We start from the raw sequence: 18,997 nt of genomic DNA, 5'->3' as shown, positions 1-18,997 counted from the left end.
GCTACTCCATTCTAGTGCATGTACTCACAGCTGGAGGAGGCTTGATGTGAAATGTCAAAGCGGTGCAAATCTGGTGAATCTTGCTCCAGGCTTTTTCTTTCACAGCTCTATTCTGATATTCGAATGACTTGGCGTCACATAATTCCGGCCGGGCACAAACTGTGGTTAGTCATTTTCTCCTTCAAGATCCGTTTTCAAACAATTGGTACCTCTGTGTTTCGAAAAGGCCGCTACCATATCAGAGTCCCTGATTGGTGAAAGCTCAACTTGTTTAACTTTTAATGCACTTTGGCCGCATGTTTTGTACGTAGAGTCTGAAAACTGACCTAAAAACCTGCGTAGCAAGGCGTAAACACAAGAGTTTTGAATGCGAAAGCCCGAAACGCACATATGCGCGTTTACATAGACTTTTCATTGGAAGTGGACTCTTGAACGCACGTTTCTGAGCCCGGTGCAGCCTGATGTGTATTTTAAAATAGATTTGCATCTTCTTTGGGTAGCTGTATGTGTAATTTAGTAGCATTTGTACTCTTTTACAGTAAAATATGATTTGATGTTTTTTTTTTTCATCTTTGAGTTGATGCTCCTAGTCTTATGCTGCAACTCCACAGTTGTACGTTGACCTACGAGTTCAGTCACACATAAGGCGATCAGTAAAGCAGAGACTCCTTCAACATAAATTATGCAGGGCAGAAATAAATACATGCACACATAGGCACATACACAAACACACTTTGGCCTTGTCTTCATGGCTCAGAGGCCCCCTGTGAGACTTAAGGTGACCTATGACACACTACAGATGGACTCCCAGCAGTCTGTCAGTCCACTCAGGTGTTTCCAGCCTTTATATTCACTCTTTTCACCTTCTATCTGACATGCAATTTCCATGTGTTTTTAAAGAAACAGTAACAGGTTAATTGTGAAGCAAGACATAGAAACTACTATCTTTGAAGCTTCTAAACTCATTTTAAGTGTCTGCTCTTTCTTACCTGTATGCCGTGTTGCAGATTTCTTTGTATTCTTTAAGTTTGTCGCAGATCATCTCAAGGAACTGGTTGGAATAGGCACTTAGGTCCTGCATCAGGTTCATTAGATCTTGGATAGACTTCTCCACAACCACTGTGCTCTAAATGCAAAAAGACAAAGCCAAAACTTGTTCTGTATTATCGTTTTGAAGCATAAAAATATTTGCTTCAACTTTCAAACACAGACAGTGACATAAAACAACAGACAAAACTAGATTTTACATTGATGTCAGCTCAAATCCAGTCTGCTGCAGTGCAACTCTAATAGGTTGACTTCAACTTCTTGACATGTCACCTGGGGCTGGACTGATGACTAGTACTGGGGAAACTGTCAGAAGTCTTAACCGTATTAGACGAATGGATGATTCTTTGTGCGTAAGTGAATCAGTGTGAGTGCACACGTTTGTGCGTTTTCAACGTATGTGTATGTTCTTGTGCTCATAGTGAGTGTGTGTTCATTTCTCACAGTGCACCCATCACTAGGAGCGATGGCAGGGCTGTGACAGCAGCCATTACAGATTAGCCAATCCTGCGTGACTAATAGTTGGCCCGAGAACAGCAGCCCAGCTTCATATTCCCAGTCACACTCATGCATACAAACAGTCAGCAAAGTTTTTAAACCGTACACCTTTGAGCAAATTAAAACCAGTTAAATAGGATTACAGCTAAGGATCGCCCAGCGTGGTTGTTCCTTACACTTAAATGGTCTATTGTAAATATAGATTTAAAGTGATCATTTACAACCTGCCTGCCGAAAGCTTTGCTGCACCCACAAAATTGAATCAACTACAAGAATAGAAAAGAGTATTTCCAAGCACCAACACATCAAAGGGCAGTCCAAAATATTTTTTTTTATTCTGCTCATTTCCTTGGCTTTTTGAGTGTCATGCAGAGAGTTAAGTTTTGAATGGAAAATGGAAAAAGAAATGTTTTTTGCCATTGTAACCAGTGCTCCATGTAGCTCACAGACCACCACTCTGTTAGAGAAGTGTTAACTTAAAAAGTTGACTTCAAAATGGTATCAATTCTTCTAGGTACACTTGCACACAGCCTTTTGAGGAACTCAGCTGGTAGGTTCAGAAATTTGGAAAATTACCCACAATTCTTCTGTGGGTGTGGGCTTCCTCACATCCTTTTGTCTCTTCATGTAATCCCAGACACATTGTAAGGTGTTGAGATCAGGGCTGTGTGGTGACCATGCTATCATTTCCAGTACCTCTAGTTCTTCTTTATGCCAAAGACAGTTCTGTAAACCCTATATGTTTGAGGTCCTTGTCTGTCTGGAGAATAAACTTGAAGCCTTTCATACACCTCCTTAATGGCATTCCCTAATGTATACATGTCTCCTTGTATTTTTCAGCATTGAGAATGCCATTAATCCTGACCAAATCTCCAACTTTGGGTACAGAAATGCAGCAACAAATGTTCAAGGAACTTCTACCATGTTTTACTGTTGCATTTAATTGTTCTGCACTCCAACCCTTCACCTTCAGTTACAGCCTAATGCTTCAAACTTTGACTCATAAAGTCCCATTAGCTGTTACGCACCTGTATGTGACCCAACCCCTTGGGGAGCGGTTAGCTGCAGAAACAGCCGTGCTAGGGAACCATTTGGTGGTTTAAATTCCACCAATCTACCCCCTTAATGCTGAGTGTCATGCAGGGGGGCACTAGGTCCCATTTTTAGAGTCTTTGGTATGACTCGGCCGGGATTTGAACTGACGACCTTCCGGTCTCATGGCAGACATCAATCCAGAGCACTTGCTGCACCTTTGCTATTATTGTCTGCAAAAGCTAGGCTTCTCAAACTTAGGGGGCAGCAGCGACTGTAAGTGATTAAAAAAATAAAATAATTATATATATAAAAATAAAAGTAAAGGTACTATTGATGTGATGCAATTATATGAATATTAATTGCTCCACTCCTGCTTCAGTTTTTCCTTTACTCATTCTGTCACAAAGAGACAAGTAAGCACATACACAGCCGCACAACAACAGCAGCTCCACTGAGAGACGTAATGATCCATAGCGGTGCCCATACTCATGGAGCGCTAACCAAGGCCTTGTCTCTGCCAGGGGAGCAGTCTTTACTGTCCATGCCTGACTCCCTGTCAGCCTGCCAGGATGGAAAAATTACACATCCCTGCAGGAGAGTTGGCCGTTAATGTAGTTAAAGCTGCAGCAGCAATTTTCATTAGAAATAAATTTAAAATGTTAGGAATATGTACATAAAAACAGCAAAAGGTAGTTTGGGAAGCACCTAACACATTCTAGTCACAATTTATAATTTATCTTTTAATTTAAAAATCTGTTAACAACTGATTAAAAGATTAAGAATAATTAAACTTAAGCTTTGAAAAAAAGTCAAAAACCTAAAAGATGTTCTTTTTCCTCTTAAATATAAAACACAACAAAATATAGACCTTTTTTTCCGTAAAAAATTAAATTTGCTTACAATTTTAATCAAAATGCAAAAAAGCGTAAATACAGGACATTATTAAAATTGTAAAGTTTAAAATGTACATTAAAAAAACCATCAAAAAATGTTTTTTTAATGTGTAATCATGTTTTAAGCTCCCTGTGATAGAAAAAGTCCAATTGCAAATGTTGTAATGGTTTTCTATTGTGTGTGTTCACATATGAAGAACACACCAAAAAACACTTTTTATGAGAAATGTTTTCTATTTTCCTGTATAAAACATTGTTGAATTTATTAAATTAAAAAAACAGTATGCCAAAACTGTTTAAGGCTAAAAATGTTGTTTTCCCAGCAGATAATTTGACATAAAAAAGAAACATCAAACTGCACACAATATGTTAGGGGAGGGGTTGCAAAACCAAAATTAAAAGTTAATTATTCTAAATTTGAGAACAGGTAAAATAGGAAAAACATACAAGTACCATAGAGTACTAAAGATATATATATATGTGATGCATAATTTCAAAGTAGTATGTTATGGACATGTAAAAAAATTCTGCAACAATTAACATCTTGTCCTCAACTCTATGATGTTCTAATGCTGAATAGAAGGCAAAGCCAATGCATGGAGAAGAGTAAACAATGAATACCCGATCCATTACTCTTGCTCTAACAAATGCTCTTGCACTCAGCTCCCTCGTCTAATTTGCTCATTTAACACAGCCATTCGTCTTACGCAGAAGCAATCATTAAAAAGCAATCAAGGGACAGATTGAGAAAGGGAGGGCTAAGACAGAGAGAGCAAGAGTGCTGCGGAAAGCAAGTCCTGCTATGTCTCCTCTATCTTACTTGACTGTTACATACGAGTATCGCTGAGACTTTTCCATCTTTGCTCCTGTCTTTCTAATGTTTCCAGCTTAAAGGTCAACATGATGTGGAATCAAGTGAAAAAAAACCTTAATACTTCTTAAAGACCTCTTTCTAGCCTCTTCTTTCAGTGTGAAAATGTATCGGTTGAACTTGAGTTACTATTGCTACCCAGAGGCGACAACGTGAAATGAAAACCACAGCTGTGATGGTTTAATGATTGCAACAATGCAGGAAAAAAGTGGTGGCTCGTGGAAAAAACAGGCAAAAAAAAATCTCTAAATGCATGGACATTGCCATAGCACCTGCAGTTAGTAGGTAATAAATGTGACTCAAAAAAACAAACACAACAACCAATGAAGTGAGAGTGCATGAAAACAATTACAATTCTTACTTTAATGTGTCAAATCTCTGAATGGGATTATATGAAAAATACCGTAATTTCTGGACTATAGAGCACACCTGATTATAAGCCGCACCCATTACATGTTTAAAGGATTAAGAATTTTTTTTTCATATATAAGCTGCACCTGTCTATAACTGCATGTGCCCACATTGTTGTTGTAGAATGAGGATGTGTATGTGCTGAAACCGTGCACTGTATAAGAAAGAGGAGGGAGCATGTGCAGCGCAAGAGGGAGGGAGAGCGCGCAGCGGAAGCGTGTTGGGGTGCACGTTTATGTTTGATATACAGAGTGAAGGAGAACTGTGATAAAAAGGTTTTCTTTATTAACCCACTCTTGAGGCTCTGAGGGTCCGAACGGTAATTGAAACCCCAAGGAAGATCCGCCTTTGGCGGAGAGGATCTCCCCTGCATTTTCCAACCACCGTCAGAAAGAAAAAAAGTAATCGCAGGAAAGGTTCAACACAGGATTTACAAAGAAAGACGGTACACAGAGTTCTCAAGTTTTAACAATATACCTGAGCTTTTCTTTCCAAACAGTGCCTGGCAGTAACACTGCAGCAATATGGTAGTAACAGTAACAGTCTCACTCTTACCCTTTCTGTTCGAGCCGTTAGAAAAAATGCATAAAAAAATTAATAAAAAAGAAAAGACATGCATAAATTAGTTGCATCATTGAATAAGCCGCAGTGTTGAAACCGTGTGACAAAAGTAGTGGCTTATAATCCGGAAATTACGGTAAAAAAAATGAATTCTAACAAGACAACCAAAATGCTCCTGAAAAACGACAGCTTCCAGAGATTTCCATTTGTTATTAAGGTTGTTTGTCAGGACAGGAGGGTCTCAGGTTTGACTCGGAAATGGATCAGGGATTTTTCCCATTAAAATAGTGGGGTGCCCATCCAGATTTTGCAGAGGTTAAAGTGTTTAACCCGGCGCTCCCTGCCATTTCACTCACACCCTGACCTCAAACCGCTGACACGTGTAATGCCTCTGCCCTGCCATTCACATGCTCAACCATGGGTTGCCAAAATAACACACACTCAGCAGTGTTTGCTCACATCTGCACTGGGCCACACGACGCCAAGAATACATGCAGAGATAACCTCTGCCTTCCACTTTTCATTCATACAGAATGTCCCTCTCCTGGGTAAAGAGAAACTGGGCATGTGTAGGACATCGTCATGACAGATCATTCATCATCGTCAGCGTGGACCCTTTCTCTAAAACCTCCCTGGACACAAACTGGACAGCCCACATGATTGTGCCTACGCAACCATGAAACGTTTTTCTTTGAGTTGGTTCTAATGTCAGGAAAACAAAGCAGTATTTTGATTCACAACAGCTTAAACTGTTTAACTTTTTTGATTTTTTTGGTATCAACAATTCCCATGAGCATTTTTATTACTTTGAAATGCAGAGTGTTGATCTCTGGTTTGGAGTTTTCTTATAAAATTCAGTGGACAAAAAGTGTTTGTATTTTAGAAATAAAACTCCCATTTTGTAAACATTGTATTTATTTTCTAGTTTTACTTTTTAGAGCATTAGAATTCACCACTATTAATATTTATCCCATTTAATCCCTACTGTAAAAGAAGTGGCTCAGCATTTCTTCTCTGGTATTGTGTCAGAAGAACCCAATTTAGTGCATTTTTATGGACTTTTCAGTTTGTTATTTTTTTACAGCTAAAATGTGAGCAGGTCCATCAAAGTGGCATAAGTAAAAAACAAAAGAAAAAACTTACATTTATTTAAGATTTATAATCCCCTCTGACAAAAATTTCAAAGTAATTTAGAAGGAAACCATGTAGACAAATCTGTCAGGACTTTAAAAGTTTTTAAAACCAATGAATCTAAATTGTTCTGTAATTAATTTAGAAAAGTAAGATATTCGTAGCAAATAAGGCAGTGGTGGGAATTTGTGGCTTAACTCCAACCGGACGATTTGGTTTCCTGTTTGAGATGAAGTATTAAAGGTTAAATTCTTCATGGATTAGGTAAAAACCGAAGAAAAAATGTCAGGCACTCTATTGTGACAACTTTAACACCCAGACTAAAACCACACAAATTTATCACATTTGAAAAAAGTTTCTTTTTAAATGAAATGTGGGCTCCACAGAGTCATCATATGGCCAATGGCCATGTGCCATCATTATCATAATTTATTTTCAGGCAGCATTAAGAAACAAAGTTCTATACTTCATTGTGCTTGTACATGATCATTAAAAAATCATTACAAGCATGAGGAAGTAAAATAATGGAAGTCAGCCTTGATGGTAACAGTGTCAAAATATGTGGGCTATAAAACAAATGTATGTGCACAGCCTCTGGGTGGACATAATTGAGTTTTTTAAAAGCACACAAGGTCTTTTAGATGATGTAGCACTAAAAGAGGTGTATGACTATAATTTCCTTGGGCTTTGAAGTTATTTTAATATCATTTAGTCAAAATGAATTAGAAAAACATTCAACTCTCTTTTTTATTCTTTAATTTATCTGTTTACAACTGGTTTTAGATGCAAATGTAAAAATAAGAAGAAGACAAACAACAGAGGAGCCACTTTGTCTCTTCTGACACAATTGAGGATAACTTTAGACCTATAAAAGGATTATGGCCGACGAAGTGTGCATTATCAGAAATGAATGCACGCTGTGGAAGCCTGAACCGTCCAAAATGAAGGCTCCGCTTCCGCAAAGTAGAAGCTTTTTTTTGGGGGGGGGTTGGTTTTTTTTGGTTTAGAATGGTTTTTCACAAAAAGCTCTTTGATACATGATGTGGTGAGTTGTCACAGTATCTTGACAATGCACCGCTTAGCCGGCCTTGACTGCAGCAGCAAAAAAATAATGCATATGGTGCAATATCAGTGTTAAAATTACATTAAAAATGTATAGCATTTAAGGCCAGACACAATTTGATCAAAACCATAAACAGGTGGAGCAGTGAAGCTAAAGAAAGTTTGGGTTTTCTTTTAAATTATTTTGTCTTTGACAGCAACTGAAAGTTGCAGGGCTGAGGGAAAAGCTGTAATTTAGTGAAGTTAATTTGTTCTGTGGGGGGTACAATCTTTTTTGTGCCCCATTAACTGCATTTGTGGTTGACGCAATAACTCAAACACACACACATAAAAATGCGCTCACAGCCACACAGACAAGACTGACTTTTCTAACCTCAAAACACTAACTTGCTTTGAAAATATAAGCTCCGACTTTTATCAGGCACCCACAGCCCAAAACCATATTCTCTCTAAACCAAAGGCTATGTTTGTCATACAGCTGACATTTCAACTTTTCACCCTCTAACCAACACTCAAAAACCACAGATTGTGTCTTTTTATACACAGACTGACTGTTCCGTGAAGGGAACCTGTGCTACCTTGGGGTGTAGCTGCTAACGCCGTTTTCTTTTCTCATTTCAATTCAGTCTCCCTTTATTCAAAAACTTTACACACACACACAAACACATTCATATATTTATAGCTGTATCACCACAGAACCACAGTGGATGTGAATATAAAAAATAAAAAGAAAGATGAGCTCCATCACATTTGAGAACAGGAACATCTCCATGTTCAGGCAGGTTGGGGGCCCAGAGGAACTGGGTGTGAGCCTCAGGAGTACATGTGTTTGGTGGGAGATAACCAGATGACAGTAGGTGGTAACAGGCAGTTAGACCTCAAGCAGTGAGGAAAGAGCTAGAACCAAAACAGGTTTAAGGAATGAGAAATAAATATAAAAAAAAAACTCAGTGAGTCAGGGTTAATGTTGCGTTTAGCAAAAGAAAAACAAATGAATTCCTCTCTCTCTCTATATATATATAGAATGACATTAAGTGTACAATGACAGATTTTAAAAACCTATTAATGTGCTTTTCTTTGTAAAAGAGAAGGAAAAAAAACTACAAGTTGATTTTATTTCATGTCAGGGTAAAAAATTACTAGTTCTCAATTTAATTTTTTGGGATGAGATTTTTTTTAAGACATTATAATTTCTCTAACAGAATAGACACATTTATGGAGTGAAAAAAGATTAAGTCATTTAATCTGTTAATCTGTCCAGAACAGGTGCGGGCAAACTACGGCTCAGGGGGCCATGTGTGGCCTGTTGAGATATTTAATCTGGCCCGACAAACTGGAATCATTTATGTTGATAAAATTTCTTAGTGCTTTGTTTTTCCTTGTAATTCTAGTGTCGCCCCATAGGTGGTGCACTACAAGTGCATAAACTTTTGTTTAAGTATCCCTTGTGCTATCTTAGATGACCCCACCCTGACATTGAGGTATTCTCCCTACCATGACAAAGGTGGATAAAGGTGGAAAGATTTCATGTAATCCATGGACACCAGTGAAGATCACAAATCATTGAAGAAAAAAGGTTCAGTGCACTGTCTAGTGGGTCTAGATGATCCAACTCCCAATGTTAAAGTGCCTAGGAAAGCACAAGGGGTATAGAAATTGGAGGATTGGAAGATTTGTTGTTTTTCAGATGTTCATGTGTATTTTCCGAGTCAAAAAGTCATTGTTCTGATTATTCTAACACCACATGAACACAACATTTCTCCAAGTTTGTGATTTTCCCTATGGGGCATTTAAAATATACATGTTAATTTTCTATCAGAATTCAAGCATATTTTGACCAGATTCCATGTTACTATTTTCTCTTATGAAGTGGATAACCAAAACATTCTCTGCATCTGCTCCTGCTCCAGCCCTTCTGTCTAGTTTTAGAACCCTTTATGGGCCACGAGTCAAAAGGTTTGCCCACCCCTGGTCTAGAATAAAGTAGGAGGGGTTACTTTTTCCTGCTGTTGCTGTTAACCTCTGCAAGAGCAGTTGTTGCATGTTTAAATGTCTGCCTGATGCCCTTGAGTGTACACCTTTCTCTCAAATGCCCCAATTTCCTGCTTCCTCCCACAGCTACTTTTCTTCCAGCCATCGGCCTGGTAGATGGAGCTAACAGGTATATTCTGTTGTGACTGCTGTGTTTGCCGATGGTAGCTGGGGGGAGGAAAGTCTCTTTTTATGAAGAACAAGCCACCTCCATCTTCTCAATGTATGCCTGCATGTGTGTGTGTGTGTTTCAAGGTGAGAAAGGCCGGAAAGCCAATCAACAAACGCTGATCAATGTCCCCCTCCCCATCCGCAAACAACACTGCCGACACACATCATCACAAATCAAAAGGTCAGTGTCATTACAGACATTGGGGAAGGAGGTGTGTGCGGATGCACAATTAACACGTGATGCCTGTGTCTACTCCTCCTCCACAAAAGCTGCATGTGAATATGCATTTGAAAAGGTCAACATCATTAGTAGGACAGTGGCAGCTGAAAACCTCTGCGATGTAGCAAACAGCAAAGTGAGAGTTTTACATCCGTTCTCAGTTGGCTCCAGCGTAAGTTATGGTTGAATTCAAAACACATCCCCAAAATAAGCTAATTGGTGCACACCTGAAAGCAGGGACAATAATGACACTAATGTGGTCTCACCACAGGTCCAATTAGAGCATCCTCTATGATGACACAAGAAGCAGCATAATGTTTAGCAGTAAAGAGAAAATAAAATGATATAGTTGTGGCTTTGATGAGGTTATTAGTGAACAAAGGTAAAAATACAAAAGGTCTGTCTCCTTAAAGTTCCTCTCCAATCATTTTTTTGATCTATTGTAAAAGCATTCCCAGGGATCTTTCAATTATGATTGCAGTTTGTGTGCAGTTTTTCGCAAAAATAAAAAATGTATTGTTTTAAAGGACATACTTTATGCACCGTGGCAGTGATTCATTAGCCTCTGAGATGTGGGCGGGACTGTTAACGTGAAATTAGCCTGCTTTCATTTCCAACCATCTGTACAGTTTTGAGCCAGATGCTAGCTGGGATTAGAAAAACGAAGACGTACTTGGATTTAGTTGTCTACAGTTGAATGTATCGGAATAGAGCAGAGCAGGGAGCTTGTGGCTTGCCTTGTAAATCCTTTGTCACATCTTCAAGCTTTTTCCAACGGCATTTGTTTGTCTGCTCTTGATTCACAGCAATTAAAAAAATAAATACTCAAAAATTGAATTTTAAACTTGATTTTCCTAGTATTTGTCCATGTTAAAAACACATAAAACTATTTTTATTGGAGTAAGTCTTTAAGTTTTCATGTGGGAACATGCCTGTATGCTAGTGTGTCACAAAGTTAACATGTGCACAGGTTCTGCTAAGATTAATGGAGCCAATCTCCAGAGTTAACCAGCAGAGTGACTACACCCTCCCTATCCCGTTTTATCCCTGTGTTCTATTCCCCATGTCTCCACGCCTTTCCTTTGATCCAGCTCTAATTAAATGAATCAATCAGTAGCAGCACAAAGCTGGACAGATAGCATCACACTACTAGGCAAAACAGCATGTGTATGAGTGATACTGTGACAATGCTGCCTAGTGGATTGGGGGATTATACCTTTGGTAGGAAGACCTTTGGTCACAATGGATTTAATTTAAGAAAAAAAAACAGGTGTAAAAAAGGACAGACGTCTATGGTTTATGTAGATTCTACTCGTCTTTTACCCCTCTGCTGCTTTGGGAACTTATCTCTGTAGGAATGGCTATCTCGGATGCATGATTGGACACTGACCTTCTTTACTAAACTATATAGCCCTGCTGACTTCTATCTTAAACTAGACAGGATATATAAATAGAGAGCAGCTCATGTTCATATCAATAGCTGTGTAATACATATAAATGAAATAAAAGGGCAGTATTTGACATCCCTGCTGCCACATGGATACTAAATCACTGCCTTTATCATTATTATCAACAGACCCATAAGTACAAAATGCACATGCATTTATTATAAAAGCCAGTTTAGACAAACATTAAGTGGAATATTCAGCCTGACACTTGTATAGTGTTTTCACAAAGTGACTTTCTTCAATTCTGCTGAAGAAATATCCCAGACTAAAGGTCAGACAGTTAAGAAAAAATGTATTTAATACCATGCGTCCACTAGCAAAGATATTGCTATAGAAATCTGTTATAAATATTCAGGACGTAAAGCACTGCGACAAAGATTTTAGAAAGTGACAGACCCTGGGTTTTTTCAATTTTGTAAATGTATAATGTTGTAGCTTAAGTCTGCATAATAATATTAAGTATAATACATATTATTTATTTTAATATGATTTTTAAAAGATATTCTGGTAACAGTTAAAAAATTGGGAAAATTTAACAATACAAAATAATGTCCCAGTAAAATATATAAACTATAAACTTAATAATACCTAATAAGTTATTTGTAAGTAATTTGTATGAAATGATTCGTTATAACCCTATTGTAACAGAAAAATGTGTCCAACACAAGAGGCCTTCAGCTGTTATCTGTTTGCTCAGCTGTTGGACAGGGCAAGTTATAGAAAAAAGAAAAAACAAATAGGCGCAATTCAACTCAACTTTCACTTTCCAGCTGTGTGCTTTAATTAATAGAGGGCATCAAGCAATTCAGCAGAAAACAAAGTTGCTTTAATTAGCAATTGCAAGTAGGGTTGTGCCGATGGACGATATCATCGTCCATCGTGATGGGTGACTGACATCCCGATGGAGAGACCACCATCGTGATGCCACGCCCCCGCCACGTTGCGCGTCGACACCATAAGCCGCGGTTACATGTACAAAATATCTTGATGGGATCAATGGTCGGATTAGAATCCAACCATGTACATGGGCCCAGAAAAATGTTTTCAGAATATAAAAACGTTCACTAAGGTCACAATTTCGGTCGGAATAAATCATTCGCACATGTGCAGTATTCGCACATGCGCAGTTTGAAAACCGGAAGGGGATACAACTTCCGCCGAGCGGCTTTTTTCCCAAACTTTATTGAATGTAACAATTCAATACAAAACGATAACAGCACCGAGCGGCTGTATATATTGACATGTCAGCTCGGTAAAATACGAGATGATCTTCTAAACGTGCTTTTAATAATGTTACGGTTATTATGAAACACCTGTTCGCTCATCATTTGAATTTTAATCCGTGTGGTCAGTGCTTTTTCTGAACCGAGCCAGGATTAGCAGTATGCTAACACGGGCTAACAACATTAGCTTTGGGTGGCGCTGCACGTAAACGTGTAAGAATAACATCAGCCTTTATTTAGTCGGGACACGACTAAACACAAATCCACGTGATTGTTTGAATGTTTTCTAAGGACTGAGCGACATTTCTGCTTTGATGCTCAAACCGCTGTGTGTGCTGACGATCCGAGCTGTGCTCAGACACACGTTTAGACCCGGTTCTGAGTTTGGTTGCTTGTACCCCTAGAGCTGCGGGAGGGATCGCAGTCTTAAATCTCCCACACATACCGCTCATGTACCCCCCCCCCCCCCTTCCCATCAAACTCAAAGCTTTAAGTCCGCGCTCCGCCGGTCCACTTCACTAATTAAGTGCGGGAGCGACTACACTTCTTTTCTATCTTGCTTGTTACTTTTTCTGTTAAAGTCACTTCCCTCAGTTTATACTGGATCATCGCGGATTAACCATTAGTTGGGAAATAAAATGAAAAAAGCAAAATAACGAATAGCAGTTATATAAGAACGAAAAATGTAAAAATACCCCCCCCCCGACGATGTCATCGTCCATCCCGATGGTTGACAGCAAACATCGTCAACGGCCAAATTCGGGGACATCGCCCAACCCTAATTGCAAGCCATTGGCAGGACTTTGGATCTTGTTTTGTTTCAGGAAAAACTATTTTTTAAGCATCGTTTTATCACCTAAAATCAATAATAAATAAATAAACGACAAGAACAAATAAATGTAAAGTAATTCTGGTTGGAATTTGATTTATTTTTTCTTTCTTGACTTTTGAGTTGCAATTAGTGGACAGAAACTACAACATCCTTCTAACATAAAATACCTTGACAAAGTACATTTTCTCTGAATAGAAATATGTCCACAGAAAGTTGTTTAAAATGTTCATATATTGTATTTTAACAAATGAACTCTTTGTGTGTGCGTATACACAACTGTTTGATTCAATTCAGTCTATTTGGTTATTCTGTTGTTGCCATAAAAGAAACAGCAATTATATATAAAAAAAAAAAAAAAAAAACTTAAATAGAGCAGCTTTTTTAATGCTTAAAACAAATTAAAATTAACTGACACATCTGAGTTAGATTTATATACCTTGTGTATATTAACAAGTTCGAGCCAGCTTTTCAACTGTTCATTACTTTTAATGACTTCAGTAAAGTTTATGTCAATAAATTATGATTTTATAATATAAATGGGTAATAGGTAAATATTTAGGGGAATATATTATTTGAGACAGTTCTGAGAACAGTTTTAGGTTTAAAAAATGTTTCCCTTTCCAAAAAGCTCAAGTAATTTAATATTAGCAGCATGATGTTGTGGATCTCTGGCAATTAAGCAGTGGATAATGTAACTGTATGTGGTTATTTCCTGGGAGCAACATAAACAAAGTAAAACAAAAAAGAGGGGGAAAAAATGAAGAATGCAGTGAATATATTACAAATAAAAAACATACAGTACAATTAAATAAAGTAAAATTAAACTTCTTCAGAAGTGCTTGAAGTAAAAAACTGCAGATTATTCCTACTTGCAGTCTTTCCTTCCAATAGTGATTCAATGTTGTTTTGTATTTATTTTCATTCACTTATTCCAAATTGAAATTTTAATTTAACATGTGGCTTAGAACTCTAATCATTCAAACACATGACTAAAAAAGAAACAAGTTAAAATGGACTACTAATGCAGGTCTTGTTCCTATGAAAGTAAAGAGAAAAAAAGGTGTTTTTTTAACCAAAATTATGGAAAATACTCGAAGGATTTCCTGCACTATATTTATGAGGCGAAATATTTAAAGACAAAAACATGCTAAAAACACAAAAAATGTTTTAGTAGCATTTTCTCATAATGGAGGATTTATATAAAGAAAATTAAGCCTAAAATTCATTAATTAACGGAAAATTGACTGACTTGTAGAGTTACATAAGGCAGATAACGTTTATATTTTGTGGGACACAAAAAAAGCGACATCTCCAGTAGAGAATTAAAGAAAATAATTTGATTTATTATTTCGAATTGTAGTAGGTTTAGGGGATGTCATCTGGACTTGGTTTTAAAGTTAGAAGACATTTGACTTCTTATCCAAGAGGCTTTGTCAATTCTGCTATATATATATATATATATATATATATATATATATATATATATATTTTAGCCCTGCACAATATACCGCAAATTTATCGTTATCGCAATATCAAGCAGTGCAATATCCATATTGCAAAAGTCAGAAAAAATCGCAATAAACGGTTACCTTAAATGTGCTAAAACAATTCTATGGCAGCTTGAAGCATTTAACGAATCAAATGAATCCATTTATGCATTTGACCAATTGGATGGACCCTTTCCAATGTTGACCAATCAGATGAGCCCTTTTATGTTAGATGTTTGCCTCCTACGTCAACAAGGGTCATTTGGAGTATCATTTTTTTAAAATGTTTTTGGTTGTTTTGCTATTTGTTTATATACCGCAAATTATATCGTTATCGCAATATTGATCACTAATATCGCACATCGCAAGTTTTGCTCATATCGTGCAGCCCTAATATATATATATATATATATATATATATATATATATATATATATATATATATATATATATATATATATATATATATGCGCTCATGGGGGAGGAGTCAGACCTGAAACTGGATGGTATTGTCAACTTAGCCAACATGGTTTCGGGTCGTTAAGAGTCCTTTGTCCTCAGCTGGGGGTTGGGGAGCCAGTGACCCCCTGACCAAACTGGTCATCTCTTTTAGCTAATAACAACCCAGGTGGAACTGGTTTGGTTTGTTTAGGTTTCAAATCACTGCCGTAGATGGATGGAAGAATAAACCTGAGACCACCATTCTTAGAAGGTTTATCCTTCTTGACAAAGATGGCTTCTTTCACTCCTCGCTCAAACCATCCTTTCTCTCTGGCTAGAATTCGGACTTCACTGTCTTCGAACGAGTGGTTTGTGGCTTTCAGGTGGATATGCACTGCAGACTCAGGTCCACCTGGGTTGGCTCTCAAGTGGATAGAGTACACAGCATTACTCTGTTTGTAGCTGGGAATTTTGTCCTTTGGATGAACCAGTTTTTGTCTGAGAGTATTAACTGGTTTGAGATGAACTGGGATGTTATGTTGTTTGAAAATCCTTTTAAGTTTTTCAGACATGCCTGAGATATACCGAATTGAAATACTGTTCCGTTTCGGCTCTTGTTCCTTCTTGTCTTGTTTTTGTGTATGTTGGGATCTGGTGAATGCCCACTTGGGATATCCACAGGTTCGGAGGAATTGGCGGATATGTTGCTCTTCTTTCTTCTTTCCGTCAGAGCTTGTGGGCACCTCCTGGGCTCTGTGTTGTAGTGTCCTGATAACGCCTAGTTTGTGCTGTAAGGGGTGGTTTGAGTCAAACAACAGGTACTGATCTGTGTGAGTAGGCTTCCTGTACACTTCAACCTGGAGCTGTCTGTCCCCTGTCCAGATGACATCCCCTAAACCTACTACAATGGAACCAACCTGGATGAATGAGAGTCTTCATAGACATTATTTCTAATTGTTAATATTTCCTGGCTTTGTTAATATTTGCATAATTTTGATAGAATATATTTATTATTCTGGCTTAATATTCCTGTCTGTTTTTATTCATACTTGTGTTTAAAAAGTTAAAGTTAAGTTAAAGTTTTAAAAGTTTATCTTTAGTGTGTTCAATTAATGTTTATCTTGTTCGGCCCACAACCTAAAGTTTGTTTTGGAATTAGGCCCCCTCTGCAACTAATTTTGACACCCCCCCCCCCCCCCCCCCCTGTTTTAGCAAACAGGTCCTGTGGCACCCTTCATGCCACTTAGTGCCCATTAAATAGCCCTAAGTCTCAAAAAGGTTGGTGACCCCTGTCCTAGAAAATGACGGTTGTTTCTTATTTTGGCTAAAAACAACATCATCATCATTAAAAGATCAAAAGATCACTAGAGTGCGACTTCAACCAGGGAAATAGTGGCTTCAATAACTGAAAGAGTGTGAACATAAATCTTTTAAAGATGCACATTGACAAGTCAAGAGGTAAGCCTCAGATTAATCCTGCACATTTGCATGTCTCTGGTCATTGCCATAACATTTACATACCGTAGTCAAATGTTTTATTTTAATGACTCAGAAACCAATTCATTACCCACGATGCTTCAGAAAACCTGTGCAACTCTGCACTATCATTGATCTCATACCAATTTCTGATGTCATAAAACAAACCCGTCGAGTGTGAATAAACCCTAAAACTCTGCTCTGTTGCCGTGCCGGGTAGGTCTCTGCGCCTGCTGACACATGCATGCATCATGTTACAGAACATTTCATTTTTCATCTCAGCTGTTATCTTAGAAGACACAACACACAATTGCAAATATCGTTCTTTAATTTACCCTCTTACACATTCATGCGTGCGCATCAGTGGCTGCACAGAGCAGATGCCTTAATAAAATGCGGTACCCTGTTGTTTTCCTGCATATGGCTACAGCTGAGTTGCATGAGAGAGTGTAATGTAGTGTAATGTAGTGTAGCATCATGGTGCTCTCTTCGTTATACCAAGCATGCTGGTTCTTAAAAGGTGGCGTGTCTATCTCAGATAATAGCAGTACACATTTCTTTAAAAAAGCTATATGACCACGATTTACTCAATGACTTACATTTATTTCATTAAAAACATGCATTTATCTTCAGCTTCAACTATCAAATATCAATATCAACAACCGTTAACCATTCTGTTGACATAAAGACGTTGGGATTCCATAACGGATTGAGATCTTAATGATATAAGCTGGATAGATTGACATCTGCAACAGCTTGTGCGCTTGGCGTAATAACATCATTTAAAATGTAAACAACTATGTACCGCTATGTCAGAATACGTTGGATTATAGACTTTTACAACATCCCCCCAAAGAAATCCAGTAGAATGTCTCTCAAATTGGTGACCAACAACACAGTATCAGACAGGCAGCAATCAATTTAGATTACTACAAATGTCACGTAAAAAAATACAAAAAATGTCACCTTGAACCCTAAATGTGATCATCATTGGTGGAAGCAAAGAGGGTTTCTGTTGTTGGGCTAAATTAAAATGCATAAAAATCCCCAAACTAAAGCTATACTTTATGACTCTCTCCATTATCAGTAGAAAAAGGTTCATTAACCACAGTAGCATAATTAGCAAAAAAGCTGAAGTCCTCAAGGAGGGGCCAGAGTGGTAAACAAACCCTCGCTGAACTCCAAACGCCCACAGACTCTGCATGAAATAAACTGCCACCACTAATCTTCCGCAGTGAGAGGACCGTCATGAAAAAGCACCAACAGAAACAAGAGCACAGGGAAACATTCCCAGACACACTGACAAATGTGTCAAAGGCATGCCATTCACACAACAGCAAACATGAAGAGACATCAAAAAATGACTAAACGCAAAACAAAAAGTCCAATGTCCAAAGTTGTTCTGAATTTAACAAAAAGTGACTCAGACAGACATAGATATGTTTACATGCTTATGCATGCATCTGTGTTGCAATCTCTGTAAACATCATTCGTCTGTGAAAACAACAAACAAAAAAAACTCAATAACCATGCAGAGCTACCATGTTCTTTAGGCTTTTAAAACAACAACAAATAAAGATAAATATCATCAAAAATTGTTTCTTGAGTAAAGATAATATGCAAATAAAAATTTCAGAGGGAAAGTGTATCATGAAATAAAAAAATGGTTCAGTCTATCAATAATATACTCAGTAACTCTCAGTATCCACTGAATAGACAGTTTACCTTTATAATAATTTGTATGTCAGTATTTTAGTAATTGTATGATCTAATAATAAATAAATTTTTCTCTCACCTGCAGCAAAGGTCTTTGCACGCCAAGAAGCTTCATAGTGTCAGCACTTGCAAGGATCTTCAGGGGGTCAGCTATCTTACTCACTGCTTCAATTTCTTTGTTGATCTCCGTCCGCACCTGACGCAAAGTGTTGTATTGTAAGGCATTGGCAATTGAATGGCAACATATCAATCCCAAATCAAAAAGTGTATTATTTTTACTTTAAATTTGAATGCTTACAAAACATATCATATTCCTACATAAAGTTTCCAAAAGAGGTCATATGTGCAAATAAAAGGGATAAACATGTTTTGTATACATTTTTTTTAAAATAACTTGTGGGTTGATGACTTTGTGAACGTCCAGGCCTAATAAAGTTGTACAA

At 37.6% G+C, this 18,997-nt stretch overlaps 1 protein-coding gene across 1 annotated transcript in view; it reads right to left on the bottom strand.

Moving 5' to 3' along the window:
- Positions 1–18,997, bottom strand: part of exoc4 (exocyst complex component 4) — a 137,965-nt gene that overhangs the window by 29,001 nt on the left and 89,967 nt on the right. Inside the window, exons 13-14 of the mRNA XM_011491137.3 lie at positions 18,634–18,750; positions 990–1,126 (exon numbers count right to left, since the gene is read on the bottom strand). Coding sequence (XP_011489439.1) covers positions 990–1,126; positions 18,634–18,750 — 254 coding nt within the window. The remainder of the gene's footprint in view (positions 1–989; positions 1,127–18,633; positions 18,751–18,997) is intronic.

Source organism: Oryzias latipes, chromosome 23 (genome assembly GCF_002234675.1).
Source record: "Oryzias latipes chromosome 23, ASM223467v1".
Classification (NCBI taxonomy): domain Eukaryota; kingdom Metazoa; phylum Chordata; class Actinopteri; order Beloniformes; family Adrianichthyidae; genus Oryzias; species Oryzias latipes.
The sequence above is the reverse complement of the archived record's forward strand: the minus strand, read 5'-3'. Positions and strand labels throughout refer to the sequence as shown.